The sequence below is a fragment of the Crassostrea angulata genome, chromosome 8 (assembly GCF_025612915.1).
Source record: "Crassostrea angulata isolate pt1a10 chromosome 8, ASM2561291v2, whole genome shotgun sequence".
NCBI classification, from domain to species: domain Eukaryota; kingdom Metazoa; phylum Mollusca; class Bivalvia; order Ostreida; family Ostreidae; genus Magallana; species Magallana angulata.
In genome coordinates, this window is record NC_069118.1 from 38,598,739 (window position 1) to 38,614,665 (window position 15,927).

A 15,927-nucleotide genomic window follows, 5' to 3' on the forward strand; every position below is an offset into this window, starting at 1 on the left:
GCAGCATATGACACGCGAATATAAATACTGTGTACAGGGTTATTTTCGCCCGTGTTATTTTCGCCCTTAAACAATTGCAAACGATTTCGTCCCGTCTTCAATTCGTTGTGTTAACAAAGATATTTTTTGTAATATAGAATTCGCCAAGTCTTAAATTCGCCCTCTGACAACGAGGGCGAAAATAAAACGGGGGCGAATATTTCCGATTATACAGTACCTCTAAAGTGTATTAATGCTTCAAAACAATTAGCCACTGTTATATATACGGTCTAGAAAGCAATACATTTTGTGCAATTGAAGTGGTTGACATTAATTCAATTTGCCTATTAGGTTTCAGTAGTTATGATTGCAGAAATCACCATAGCCAAAGAGTGGAACGTGCATAATTTTTCTATTCGATTATGACATTTTAAAATAAACTAATTTGTAAAACGTTTAACCGATCCAAAAAACGTAGTGTAAAAAATTTGTGTAATGATTTTGGTTTTAAGATTCTTGGTAGTTTATTAAACAAAAGTCTCTACTTTTTATGAATCAACGCTTTACAAAATGTACTAATACATGTATAAGCATAGCTTTTTGAAATTATTATTTTTCAGCATATTCTTAGCCAAAAACCTTCTTAAACTGTTATAAATCGCTCATAAACATATACGGCTTTTGAATCGTTACTATCATTTGTACAGGCATATTCGCTAGCCAAGGGTTTTCGGAGAGCAAAGTGGACCGAAAACCCTTGGCTAGCGAAGATGTTGTACAGGTAAAAACGGGCCAAACTACATATTACATGTATGAGCGCATAGTTCAACGTGACAATCAAATATTTATTAGAATTTAGATTAACTTTTTCCAGAATTAAGGAAGGAGTCTTTTCTGGTTTTAGACTTGTCAAACGTAAATTTGATAAATTGTTCATTAAATCAAGATGAAAGGAAATTAAAATAGTATATTTTTCTTTCTTTTTTACTATCATACAACTTGGCATAGAAAAATGTAATCAATGTTTAGAATGGAACAAGGACTATATTTTTGGCGTAGGAAAATATCACATGTTGCGCAATTCAGCATTGCTCCAGATTATATATAGATAATGAGTCTGTTTTAGCATTTAAAAAACAATAACAATAATGTTGGATTTTTTTTTACTAATGTGAACTAATAATATGATACTATGGTTTCAGAATATGTTTTTAAAATATGATTTGCCTATCAAATAACATTTTTATAAGCTTTTTAAAGCGCCCATTCTATACATTGATTTTTGTGAAAAAATCACTAAAATCGGGTTTTCTCTCTTATGAAATGGTCAATATATTAGCTTTTCTGTCAATTTATATCTTTATATAAAGTCTTCATAATACATAAAAATTAGAAATATTTTATTATTGGAAGCATAAAAAAATAATCAAAATTTCTTCAAAATTTAAGAAAATTAGAGGAAATGCGGGCTAAGCAATATCAATTTTAGTATAAATATTTATTCCAATTTAGTAGTATAAGCTGATAGACACTCTCATGGTCTATGATTTCATTGAAGATTTGAATCTTCAAATCTTAAACAAATGCCTACAGAAGTATAAAAAGCTACACTTATTTTTATCATTCTTTACGATGAGGAAAAAGGTAGTGACCTTGACCTGACCTTTATCCGAAAACAAAAAAGGTCAAATTTAATTAAACTGATAGAATCATTAAGTTATATGATCCGTTTGACTGTATCAAAATTTCATGCATTTCTTATTATAAGAAGACTTAGTATGTTTGATAATGAAAAGACTCCTTCCTTAAGAGCCCGCAGAATGAAAACAAATGAACAAAATAATAATTATAAATGAATTAACTCATTATTTTATAAAAAGCAAGTTATCATGGAGTTTGCCCCTCCACCTTTTGGGCAGCATGTAAAAAAAGTTGACGCGGAAATTAGTTTGAAATTGAAGTTATATGAAAAACGCTAATGTAAGATGCTAGCGGAATTAAGCTAACAACAAATTCGATTCGAAACGGTAGTATAGTTGTACGTCAGTTTGTTTTCATACGATTCAGAGAGCCCCATAGTCTGATCTCGAAAGCTTTACAGGTTCAAGAAGTTGAGCTTGCTCAAATGTACCAGAATTTTTTTTTACTTATAGGAAATCCACTGCTGAGCTTAATTTCTAATTGCTGCTCGATGCAAGTAAACAAATGTGTTCTGATGTCTTGGTGACTTAGTGGCGGTTGTTTTCGGCGACTTTCTATCCAAATTTTGTGGTTTTGAGCTAATAAACTATACTATACTACACTACACTACACTACACTACACTACACTACACTATACTATCCAAATTGTGATTGGTTGTTACCTGGTTCATGTAGGGCGAGATAGAACAAAGACTGAAATAACTGAATGTCTGTAATTTAAGCAAAGTATGGGCCTTGTCCTTTAGTACAGGTAAAACCGGAGTCATTATAAACATTGTACCTAACTTATTGTTATCAAATCGAAAATTATTTCTTTCCTTTAAGCTTTAGATAATGGACCAAATTATCGGTTATAGATATGTCCTTGAAATCAAGAATAGAATTTTAATACGAATAATTAAAAAATAATTTTATCGCCAAAAACCGAGCTTCTGATTAACGAAGATTTTAGAACATGGAGAGTTTTATGAAAGTTTTCAAATTTTACAAAAGATCTTACTGTCCATCAATGTATTGAGATCATAGAAGACTGTAAGGAACGAACTTTACTAAAACAGCGCGCCAGCGGTGGATTAAAATGCACGCATTTATAAAACTATCGATTTTTCATGTGGGTCGGGGTGGGTTAAAAGTCAGACACGTTTAAAAAAAAATTAGTGAAATCAATTGCATTCTTAATTTCCCTGAAATACTAGAACTATATGTATTTGCAGTAAAATGTTTTAACATGTACAAGCACATGAAACAAAGCTCGCAAAACCAACAATGTTCGAAAAGAAAGATAAGAGACGATTGCCTAACGCACAAATGTTTCCGATGTAGTTACACTAATCAATTTGAAAACGTTGATGTTAAGAGGAAAATCAACAATGAAATGAATACACGAATTCCGTTCAGAGAGAGAGAGAGAGAGAGAGAGAGAGAGAGAGAGAGAGAGAGAGAGAGAGAGAGAGAGAGAGACGGATACTCGTGTACATGTACTTTTTCAAGGTATAAATCCGGTTGGGGGGGGGGGGGGGGTTATTTAGTCCTCGTCTGAGTCAACTAACTTCACAGTATTTTACATGGCACTGAATTACCAGTACATGGCGATATGTTGTACCCCCCTGTACGAATGAATCATGTTAGCATGGCATTGTCTTCATGAATGAGCCCCCTTATTCATCTACACAGAATCGATAGGCTCCTTATCAGGAAACAAACAAACGGACAACGCGGAACTCGTGACGTCACATACCCCGAAAATGTCAATAAATACGCGATTACTGCTAAATTCTCCATTAAGTCATTTTGACTTGCCAGGAGGATTTAATAGACCATTTTTATCAAAATATTTTCAAAATGATGGCATTAATACTGACACAGCTTGATGGCGCCTTTTCCCTACACAGTTCACTGACTCTTGTTTCCGGTCTAATGATCTGCTGGGGATTCTGTAACTTCGTCATGCTCCAGTTCACCACGGCCCCCTACGGACGTTACAGCCGCTCTGGGTGGGGGCCATGGTGCCCGCTAAGCTCGCTTGGTTCCTACAGGAACTACCCTCTTTTATCGTGCCTCTGTTAATCGTCCTAGGACGTTATGAAGATTTTCACAAAATGGACATTCACGACAAGGCATTGATCGGATGTTTTCTGGCTCATTATTTTCACAGGTAAGTGTGTTACACAATGATTACAGTTTTGTAATTAATTCAGCGTATTTAACATCATGTTGGAGTATAAAAAGTTTATTTTTAAAAGCACGTTTATGATCAAAATCATACCTGGCTTGCGAAACGTGCAACTTAAAACAGACGCGTTTTTTGGCGAAAAAGTTTTTAAATTGGTGTATCAAAAAATCGTTACTAATTGGCGTAAAAAAACAAACCTTAAACAGTTTTCATTGTGAATTATCTTTTTAAGATCTGAAATCAAACTTCCACCGCATAGAATAGCGAGTAAAAATTAAAATAGTGAGCTGGTGGGTGTGGCAATCAGGTTTCTCATGCAGAGGAGTAAACTCAGGACCCCATAAGTTGTGAAAGTTCATTCTAACAAATACCGTTATACATTTATTATTACAATGTAAACGTTCTCTGCAATAAACTGTATTTTACAGTTATTAAAATATGTACGTTTTGTCTATTCATGGTGCTATTTTAACTTACAGGACGTTTATTTTCCCGCTGCGGATCAGAGGAGGTAAACCGATTCCGTTGTTTCCGTTCCTGGTCGCCATGTTTTTCTGTAGCGTGAACGGAGCGGTCCAGACTTACGGTGTCCTTCTCCGGAACCCTGAGATCCGCCACTGGTGTCCCCAGGCCAGGTTCTATTCAGGTACTAGGCGCGGATCTAAGGGCCTTTCAGCTCGCCTGAACTGAAATATCAAGAGCATGAGGTTTTCCGATCACGTTTTATCTGTCTTCTGGCTGTTCGTCTGTCTGTCATTAAACTGTTGAAACTTTCAATTTTTTTCCGAACTACTGGTTCAAATTCAACCAAACTTGACACAATGAATCCTTGACTTAAGGAAATTTGATTTAAAAAAAATAAAATAAGGCGGCCCATATACAGACCCTCTTCCGAGGGGAGATAACAAAAAATTATTTAAGAATTGTTTATTTTAAAATTATTTTGAAATGTTAAATCTGGTTTTAAAGCATATTCTTGCAGTGTAGATTCAAATTTTTTGTTCAAATCATGATCCCCAGAATGCAATAATTATTACTAAAATTTATTTAAATGATAGCAATACTGCCAGATGTTCCGAAAGACTTTCAGCTGATCAGATATGTTAGATTTTACCATAAGTTATAAAACTTCTGTTAAAATCTGTATAATTTTTTTGTGAATCTCTACGGTTAAAAAGTTGACGTGTAAATAAAAAAAAATCTTTGCTTTTCCCCCATTTAAATCGATTTCAATTGTTCTTTATATTGACAATTCGCCAAAATGTGATGGAAAAAATAATTGTTTCAGACTTAAACAAGATACATTGTATATCTGATACAAAACATTGGAGTTCCGTTATCAACTTATTTATACGATGTATGAAACAATCTTTTATAGGAATTCTGATGTTTTTGGGAGGAATGTACATAAACATCCGGTCTGACGTCATACTGACACGGCTAAAGGACCAGTCGGAGGGAACGTATAAAATTCCAAGAGGTGGGTCCGATTAACGCTTGCCTCAATAAAGTTTGGTCAGCATAACTATAGGATTAGCTACAGGTCTGTAGCTCCTGGTTTGAAAAAAATTCGGATGGACGTTCTGAGAGCTACAGTGCCTCCCATAATAAAAATCTGGTAGATTTGCATCGATCATATCAGGTCTGAATGTTCCAACATGCTGCCTTATACCAGGCTGTATCAATTAATAAATCACAGAATTCACACTGTAAAGTATTTTGCTAAGCCGAATATTGGAATTCCATTCACTTTTGAGCTAATTATATAATATACAACAATTTCACATGTACATTAAAGAGTTCTGTTAACCATTGAATATGTATTCTTTGAAACCAATAAATCTGCAAGAGGTCACTGTCAATTCATGTGTACACATCATTGACATTTGCAGGTTTTCTATTCGAATACGTATCTGGCGCCAATTTTCTAGGAGAAATCGTGGAGTGGATCGGATTTTCCTTGGCGTGTTATAACGTACCTTCCGTGGCCTTCGCTGTCTTCACCCTATGTAATATAGGACCAAGGGCGCTCCATCATCACAGGTATATGTTTAGCAGGGGAGGGTTCCAATGTCTATTTATAGAACCCCCACCCACCCCGACTCTCAAACCCTATAGATCCGCGCCGTTAATTGTATATACATAATTATGTATATTTCATATCTAAAAATGTGAAAGAAGCAAGAATATTTAGGAAGCTGTTTGAATGATGATGTCTTTTTACATTTATAATTGATTAGAATACTAGTAATCAATTTAGTATTACATGGAAGATTAATGCCAATATCCCATAACATTTACACTAATGTATCTTTATAAAGGGTTTGCATTAATGAGGGACTCTTTATCGTGCCAGCACCTTCAGTATTCAAATTACCTACATTTATATCCTAAAAACTAGTATTTTTTTAGCGCTTGAGAAGTTATTTTTTTATTTGTTTTATCAAAAACTTAAGTTTTAACACAAAGAATTGGCATTTAAAATACTCATTTTAAGACATATGCATGGAAAACTGCTCGATGCACTGTAAATTTGTGTCCAATTTATGATAATAGTGAAATTAATATTTTGAACAAAAAAAAAAAGACCTAGAAATTGGTGGCCAAATCAGTTATGCTCATTTTCATCTGATTTTATTTTGAAATGGAAATGCACAGCACTGTTCTATTTAATTTCAGAATGTTATGCATTGTTACGAAATACATTTACACGCAAGTCTAGAATGGAAATATATAAAGTTCACCACTGCATTAATTAATTTCTTTATTAGCTTGCTCAGCTGACTCCTTTTAATATTTACTATATTGTATATATTAATGCAATGTGACAGTCAAATCCTGATTATGATAAATTATAGGAGTTTTAGTTCAGAAATATAGGAGATATTAGACACAGTACATGCCACACTAATATTTTGCTTGAATATATAATCTTCCTTTTGTAAGTATTTTTATTATTTTATATTTATGAATAAGTTATTTTTTAAATTTTGTATTCTTTGATACAGATTTTACCGCCAAAAGTTTGAGGATTACCCAAAAACCAGAAAGGCATTGATACCGTTTATCTTGTGACGTCGGTCTGCCAAAATGGGAAACTGCAATCTATATTTTAAATGATTTCAAATTCACAGTTTTGATACTAAAATATTGCAAAATAAATATCATTGATTTTGTATGAAATGAAAAAAAAAATAATAAATCTTACTTTAATATAAAATGGCTCCTGGTATGTTATATGTGTGAATATTGATTTGATTTTTTTTTTCTTGATTCGTGATTGTTTAAGTTATGAATTTAGTCAGGTCCACGAACGCCCAGAACACAATTCCATTCATTATTTCGGTGTCTGCATATACATGATTGTACAAGCCCATGTTCTCTCTTTGACACCCCTGCGAATGTGTTCGGAATGTTTTCTTTATCGCTGCTAAGTAACTATAAAATAAATCCAGAGGTGCTGGAAATAAAGATCACGTGACTTCACCGAGATTTGTTCAGTTCCTGTGAAATTTCGAGCGGAAGTATAATATACTTATGTGTTCGGATAATATTCTCAAAATACGTAAGTACTGGTCCTTTTTCATATCATATCCTACTTTGACTTAATATGTTAAAACATGAAATTTTTTTTAAGATGTATGTTTTATTTCACCATCTATCAGTTATTTGAATTAAACTATGATTTTCAGAACAGAGTTATCGTTCGTGTTCAACCTCGTGTAGAGTGGTTGAAAATACATGTATAAACATTGGGTTGCTTAATAAAAATCATAGCCATGTTTGACGCTTGTTGTGTGCAATACCATGTTTTTAAAAAAAAAGATAATGGGTGTCTGTTTTGCATAAAAACTTAGTATATCGAGCCATTATCAAGGAAAAGTCTGCATAAAATAATACATGCATAGTCTGTTTCACTATTGATGCTATTACTAGGTCAGGGGCGGATCGAAAATAAACCCTTAGGGGGGATCTCCACTAAGCATGTTAATTGTTGCAACAGCAGAAACAAAACTTTTTTTTGTATTGTCATATTTATTTCTAGAACACATTTTATCCACCAATTATTCAAGATTAAGTTTAAAATAAATAAACCTCTAGATTTTATATTTGACTACAAGTACCAAGATTCTATGAAATAGATTATAAAAAGCAAAATGTTTGTGAAAGTATGATTGGTTAATATTTTCGTAAAAGGAGCATCATCTTCTGATTGGTAAAGTAACGTTTATCAGTACGTCGGTTCGTGAATGTAGGCAATATCTTAGCAGATTGGTTAATGTTTAAGCGGTATATGTTCTTGGAAATAATATTATGATTCTAGCTTTATATTAGCTAATCGCTTAAAGTTTTAGCGGTAGATTCAAGGAAATAAGCAATACGTAGCTGATTGTTTAACGTTGTTAATTAGCGAAAGTTTCTTAGAAGAAAACACTATCTTAGCTGATCGGTTATCGTTTTAGCGGTCGATTATTGGAAGTAATCAATATCTTTGCTGGGTAGTAAACGTTTTATCATCCAACATATTGCAAAACAATTTCAACAAGTGGCATCCCTCTAACTAAATAAATGATAATAATTAAATATTATTTCATGAATTTTAGGAACACTTATAAGCCTTCAAGAACAGCAACTCTCAATTTTACAATAATATTGACTATCCCTTGTTACCGTATATCCATACTACTATATTAAAATAATAGACTCGAATTTTTGGGCTTTAATACCGAGAAATCGGAAGAGTAATGTCTTTTGTTTCATGTATTTTAAACATCATTGGTACTTGAAGATTACCAATTTGTTTTTATATTATTTCTAAATTAAGCTTCGTAAATTAATAATCAACGAAAAATCCTTTAAAAAATCCGGATATCATCTGGATGTTTTGGATTTTACAATCTTGCGCATGCGCATTACATCCACGTTAAATTACGGGGGGCTCTTTGGTTTATGTTTCCACAATATCACATTTGCATGGATTAACTCAGAAACGATAATACAATACGTAAAAAATTTAATTAAAAATTTGCGATATGTTCTGTTCATGAAAGAAAATACGGGAGATAACTCTAACTCAGTGCTTTTAATAGGAAAAATCCCGTGATTCCGAATATCAACATGGTGTGTAAAAACAAGTGTTGAATCCTTTATTAATACATGTATGAATCAAATTTTTAGATGAAAGGTTTTTACAGCCTCAAAATGGTTTGTTATGAATAACTGTTATTTTCATTGACGCTTTATTGATTTTCTCCAAAACCGTTTCGGAGCAATTTTGCAATATTTTGCTACATTACGGGGAAGTGAGATTCATTTTACTGTGGTGAAGGCCTGTCCCGAGCTCGAGACACAGTTAGACGGACCCCAGTTAGATTATTCTAACTAAGCAGAGTGTAGTGAAATTAATAGCATTATTGTAGGCTTAAAGATTGGTTATGTAAATGTCAACAAAACGGTGTGTCGATGTATCTACTTGAAGTTCGTAATAGTCCGATATCATATGCAATGCCAACCCGTGCATGCACGGGTCAAAGTCTAGTGATATATTAATTTATTTTATCATACACAAGTACAATGTTTGAGTTCAGTTAATAAATTTCAAGTGTTATAATAATTATCATTTAATCATAATTTGCGCAAAAATCGGTGTTAAAGGGTGACCCATTTGCACTTGTACCATTACGGAGATCCTTCATGTATTAAGTTGAAGCCCTCTCTCTTCCAAAAAGGTACATTATTACAGTTATTCAAAGCATGACTCGTTAAAAGTAAAGCCATTTATTTCCATATAACAAACACAAATAGGAAAAATACTCCTCTCATAATATTCATCAATAAACAATTTAAAAAAGTATCATAAATATCAGTCTTGAGTGACACTAGTCAATGTTTTGTTTGATTTTCGGAGTCACTCGTCCTTCTCTTAGACACAACACTGTCTAGTCCATCCTTAGCCTCTCGGAGTTTATCCATCCACTTTAGCTAAAACATAAAGAAACTCAGCTATTATACATTGTAAAAGAAAGAAAAATGGTCTATAAGAGTGATTTGTACTCGCACGCACACTTTAATAAATAACTGTGTTAACAAGAGCTTTCAAATTGACTTTCTGTGTGAAATTGACGCTGTTTCAGCGAAATATATATAAATCCCTGTGTGAAGTCGAGCGAGTTTCATTGGGTTCAATATATTCATATCTATAAGCCAATGACTGGGCAGTAAACCATGAGTAGACCCCGCCTTCATCAAATCGGAATTCGTCACGCAGCTAGGTTAAGGACGCCCATGGATTTCCGTATGAAATAAATACACTAAAAACGGACTTTATTTCAGACAAAGTATACAAACTCATCCAAATATGGCAATGATAAAGTTTATACATCACTATGTTACTACCGATCTCCCCTACATTTTTCACCGGAACACAGTCACCGTATCAGCTGTTTATCACGTGATTCGCTAAAAATAGAGCAGCTACATATGACTTCATTTATTGCAAAAGTTCAACGATATACGATTAAAATATTAAATTGTTGTTTATATCACTTAAAAGAAAATTAATTGCTTAATCTAAAAAGTGCTGGGAGCAACTATAGCAGTGCCAGCAACATGCTTAACTTTAGCATTGATCGTTCAAGTTTAATAAATTTTTTCGATAACAGAGTTAATTCACGTGTCAAAAAAATGTTTCCTTTAAAGCAACAACTTGCTCCCAGCACTTTTTACAATCACTGGCATTTGATGAAAATAAAAAAGTTAAACACAATCCTTAAAATTGACGGGATATCGTTGAACTTTTGCAATTTTAGCCAGATGTATATGATTTTATGCAAATTAGCCGATTTTCAAACGCACTGATGATCTGGATCAAGGGCAGATAATCCGGCGTTGTGAAGCGCGGAAAATTTAAAAATTTACATTGTTAATCGTTGGTTATTCCTTACCTGTACATTTCATTAACCTTTTAAACCTTTCAATTCTTAAAATACACAGGAATATTGCCAATTTATTATTTTTTGTTCAGTTTAAACAGAATAGAGTGATAGATTCGTCAATGCACCAGAACAGAATCAGATAACCCCATGCGCGGATCTAAGGTCTGTGGTGGGTGTTGGTTTTCTATAAATGTCTTCCTTATAATTTTAGACTAATTAAAGTGTATATATAACAGGCTAAAGGAAAGAAAATAAGAAGCCAGATCCACGCGTACGTAGGATCGTTTTTGAAAGGGGGGGCAGACTCATCCAAAAAACCTTGACAAGCAAAGAAAACATATCAATATTTCTTTATACATACTCTCAAAGCAGTTGGGGGCCAACTCCATGCATATTAATTTCTTATATGTAAATCATTCCCAATCATTGGAATCATTCCCCCCCCCCCCCCTCCCCATCTTATGCTACGTGCCTGCTTCAATCTACCCCTGTTTATTAAATATGTAATTTGATATTGTTATCAAGTGTGTTCATGCGCGGATCTAGAGGAGGGGTAAGAGGGGTCCCAACTTATTTATTAAATTTACATAGTAAAATCATCGCAAATATGCCTCGGACACGACCCCCCCGGCGGCAATCACAATCATCCTTCAGACATCCCCCCCCCCCCTGGAAATTTTTTTGCATCCGCGCATGGTGTCTCTGCCACGATATAAGTTAATCTTGCTTATAACTATAAGAGTATCTCTACCATATAGTCAGAATATTTTTTTCATCATATTAAGATACAGAATTCTTTTAAAGACACACTAAACCTCATATTTGTCAAGATTTTCATAAATAATTGTATAAAATTGTCATAAAAAATAGTGCATATGATATCAATTGAATACAAAATAAAGGCATCAATATATACTTTTATTGAAAAGCAAAATTTCAAAACTCACAATTGTAATTTTTTTAAACAGCTTAAATTTTGTTTTTAATAATGTCTTCACACATTCAAAATACACCAAAGCATGATGATGAGCACCTTTTTATCCATCATGTTTATGCATTATCAGATTATTTTTTTTGTTAAATAGTCTGTAGAACACAAGGAATATGTGGGTAGGGAAGACAGGGTAACCTCAAGAGTTGAAACCACAAGAATCGACCCGCAAAACCCATGTCGCCAGGTGGTAGCAGAAGTCCATGTTGGGCTGAAATAAAAATTTTAAAAAATCAATTAGCTGTGGGAACATTTGCATAGCAAATACATTAATATTTGTTACCAAAAAAATACACTGACCATGCAGTGTCATATGTATGAAAACATGCGCGAATCTAGAAGGGAGGAAGATTTTACATTGTAAAATTATCGCAAATTATGCCTCAGACCACATGAAAAAAACAATTACCCTTCGGACCCCCTCCCCCCCTCCTGGAAAAAAATTTCTGGATTTGTGCATGTGACAAGATGGCAGTACAAAAACCAAACCACATAGCTTAGGTCTAAACTATTAACACATATCAAATTGAGAGAGAGAGAGAGAGAGAGAGTGCTTACTCAAAGTGTGATACATGTAGTAAATATTTAATTTCTTTTGATATACTATATATCTCTTCTCGAAATAATCTTTGACATATTATAATTTCATTAGTTTCATTTTTTTTTTTCTATCAATGAATTGTCCATATTAATGTCACACATAAGCTGATGTACATGTATTTGTTTTCTCAAAATAGTTTGTATACAATGTACATGTGCATGTGCTATGCATGAACACTTTACCGAGAAGTGAATCAATATGTATTTACATAAAGATAAACCATAACTCAAAACAAATAACAATGATTCTGTAAAAAAAAATCCAGAAAAGACTGTATTATGAATATCAGCTAGCTAGGGAGTATAAATACCCTAAAATTCTGACCTTAGGGTAATATATATATTAAGTTCTTTTCAATTTTAAAATTAAAATCTTCTTTTAAGAAAATACATAAATGAATTGTAGAATAGCATATAAGTTAAATTTACATTGGTTAATTTTAAAAAAAAGTCTGCTATTGAGGAAATGTATATGTTATTGTATGCATGTACATGTGGATAAGGTAGTGAATAATAATAACAAACCAGGTCAGTTTAAAGCTTGTGCCCCTCGAATATTATCTAGCCACTATAATTTCAATCTGGTCTCAAGCAGCCAAGTCTGACCACCACATACCCGGTATGTTAGGTTTTACTGGTTGGGGTTTATTATCAGATTATTATGAAGCATAACTGCACATATTTAACACATCAAATATATTAATCATATGATTTTAATGCAGGCGCACATACAAATTGAATATGTAGTACAAATCTTTCTGAATTTTTGAATTCATAAATGAGGCTGTGAATGGCAATATGATACAAAATTATTAAAATAAAGTAAAGAAATCATGATGCATACATGCACTTGATGATTACATCATTCTACACTTGTGTACCATGGGACCCCACATGTTTATACAGTGTATGCTACAAGTATTATGGTGTGTATATATACAATAGTTCAATATAAACCCGAACTAAGACACACATGTACATACAGTATGTATATATAGCATAATAACAAATAAGAATTCAAAACAGTGTTATAGATATCTACTGTAAACTATACCAGCAAAATGAATTATATCATCTAAGATCCAAAAATTTACTGAAGTGCAAAACATGTGTATAATCACCATGCAAACATGCATATGCACTTTGTAGGCCCTAATGAATTCTACAATTGTGTACCCTGGGAACCCCACCTATTTCAAGTGCAATGTTTACAGTGTCTGGTGTGTAGTTCAATACACAAAATAATAGCCTATAGTATAAGAAATAATAATTCAAAACAGCGATGATGTGCAAAACAACACTTGTGTAACGTACATGTACACTGCATGGACTGAAAAGAGCATGTGATTTGAAAAGAAAAGGTCAACACTACATATCCTGTATTAAAACATACCTTTATTATCTCTCAAACGATGGTTGAGCATCATTTTCCACTCTCGGCGTCTTGCAGGCCATGCATCTTATGAAAATGTTGACACACCGCTGTCAGCTGTTCGCAACCAAAACAAGGCGAGTGAAAGCGCTGTGTTGACGCGGATGGTTAGCAAACGACAATGTAATTTTAAGAAATAAACACCTTTAGTCACATATTTTCGATACAATATTCTTTAAAATAAAATTCAAAATGATTATTTAAAGCAGTCAATCGATAAATTTTAACAGCGATTGCTTTACTATATCGAAAGTAGGAAAAAGATGAAAACATGAATAATGGGCGGAGCTAACGTCATGAAATGTCACGTGATATTCATAAGGTGAAATCTATGGGAGGCCTTAACCTAGCTGCGCACGTACTGCCCAAAGTCGAAGCTCTTGTTAAAACGGTTCTATATAATGACGTTACAAACAAACCTTTGTTGCGTCATTTGAGCATTGAAACGTGAAGACACCAATAATTTGTTGATACCGACTGATCTGTACTAAAACAAACGCTGACTTGATCCCATTAGCTGAAACATAAGATAAATCTATGACGTCACAGAATTACAATATACATACATGTAGCAGTGTGTTTTGACATATTTTAATCGATCACGTCAATCTGGTGAAAGTACATATCTAGTATACGACAGCTGTAGAGATCTGTATTTATATTAGCTTCAATTAATCGAAACTCACTTCTCGGTCTTTTTCGACAATCAGATATTAACCATATTTTATTTAGGATCCACGGCTTCCTTTTTTCACAAACATTAATTTCCATATATCTAAAGTTTAACAATTTTCTGTTGTGATTGGAGCTTAATAAAACCTTATTTTATAAAAACAAATACCAGAAAATTATGAGATAGCCGTGAATAAACTATACTGAAAAATATTTGAAATATTTGTCAGAAGAATATTTAAAAAGGTATAAACATTTTTAAAACTGTGCATTATCGTGTCAAGATCGTGTACGTACCGGCGGTCTCGGTGGGCGGCACGTCGTGCAGACAGATCCGGTCCAGTGATATGGGCTGTTTATACACGGTGTACAGATACTTGTCCCCCTGTAGGGGGGTCTTGGAGTCACCCCCAGAGTTCTGCTGCTTCTGAATAAAAACATCAAAATTCCAATGTTTTTCTCTCTACACCGTTTTGTTATTCGCGCTTTACAGAATTTAATCACGTGACAAACCAAGTTCATATCCTGTGAACTTTCAATAAGCTATAATTTATTTCTTAAACATTATAATGAATTTGAACAGCAAAATCCAAAACCTTATCAAGTGTTTGAGATTGACACATTTTAACCGAAATCAATATATATATATATATTACGAACAACTTTTTCACTTTTTGATATATAAGACAAATGAATTATGTTCATGATAAACTATTCGCATACATTGTTTACGACTCATGCAGCATTTTAGAATTGCATGTTTTTGGCGTACTAAAGCCATGAATGTAACTTACTTTTTTAGCGGACTTTTTCATCCGGGTTATTAACAAGATGTCATCAAACAGAAACAGGTATATGTCAATCATCTTTGTGGATTCTATACAAAATGGGAAATAATATATTTGAAACCACTCTTTAACAATTGTTATATACAAAGTTGCTGGGCAACCATATTTACTTGTTTATAAACACTTATCAAAGAAGTTGTTGAAATATACATAGATAAAGTTAAAATTACATAAGTTATTGAAATAATATTAATAGCAAATTGAAATTGAATATATAGATATATATTAAACAAATTATTAAAGTATTCAAGTTTATACACTTGCATATACTTTAAATGTATGAAAACTAGAAAGATTGGTATCGATTTTAAATTTGTTATACCCCACATAAGTATACGACTAGACCTACTAACATTGTGGACCACAGCGATAAGGTTTGCTGATCTTGGATCTGTTCACATAAGAATTATAACTACCTATAAGAGTTAGCTGCCCTTCATGAAGAAGCTGTCGATCGGCGCATGCCGCTAGGAGGCGGTCACACGGCTGCTTTATTAGCGTTGACTTCAAGTACTGTAAAAGGTATGGAAATAAAAACATATGGGTCTCATGCATCAGTTCATACAACCTAAAGTGATTCGATTTTGAACATGGAT

General features: G+C 33.3%; 1 protein-coding gene and 1 pseudogene across 4 annotated transcripts in view; one reads left to right on the forward strand and one right to left on the reverse strand.

Moving 5' to 3' along the window:
• Window positions 1–3,458: 3,458 nt before the first annotated feature.
• LOC128157722 (3-oxo-5-alpha-steroid 4-dehydrogenase 2-like) lies at window positions 3,459–7,016 on the forward strand (annotated as a pseudogene).
• A 2,596-nt stretch (window positions 7,017–9,612) lies between these two features.
• The window catches only part of LOC128160446 (uncharacterized), a 45,517-nt gene continuing 39,202 nt past the window's right edge, over window positions 9,613–15,927 (reverse strand). For all 4 annotated transcript variants that reach the window (XM_052823762.1, XM_052823759.1, XM_052823761.1 and 1 more), the window contains exons 16-20: window positions 15,748–15,844; window positions 15,278–15,360; window positions 14,781–14,910; window positions 14,231–14,328; window positions 9,613–9,835 (exon numbers count right to left, since the gene is read on the reverse strand). In XM_052823762.1, coding sequence (XP_052679722.1) covers window positions 9,737–9,835; window positions 14,231–14,328; window positions 14,781–14,910; window positions 15,278–15,360; window positions 15,748–15,844 — 507 coding nt within the window. In that variant the 3' untranslated portion in view covers window positions 9,613–9,736. The remainder of the gene's footprint in view (window positions 9,836–14,230; window positions 14,329–14,780; window positions 14,911–15,277; window positions 15,361–15,747; window positions 15,845–15,927) is intronic.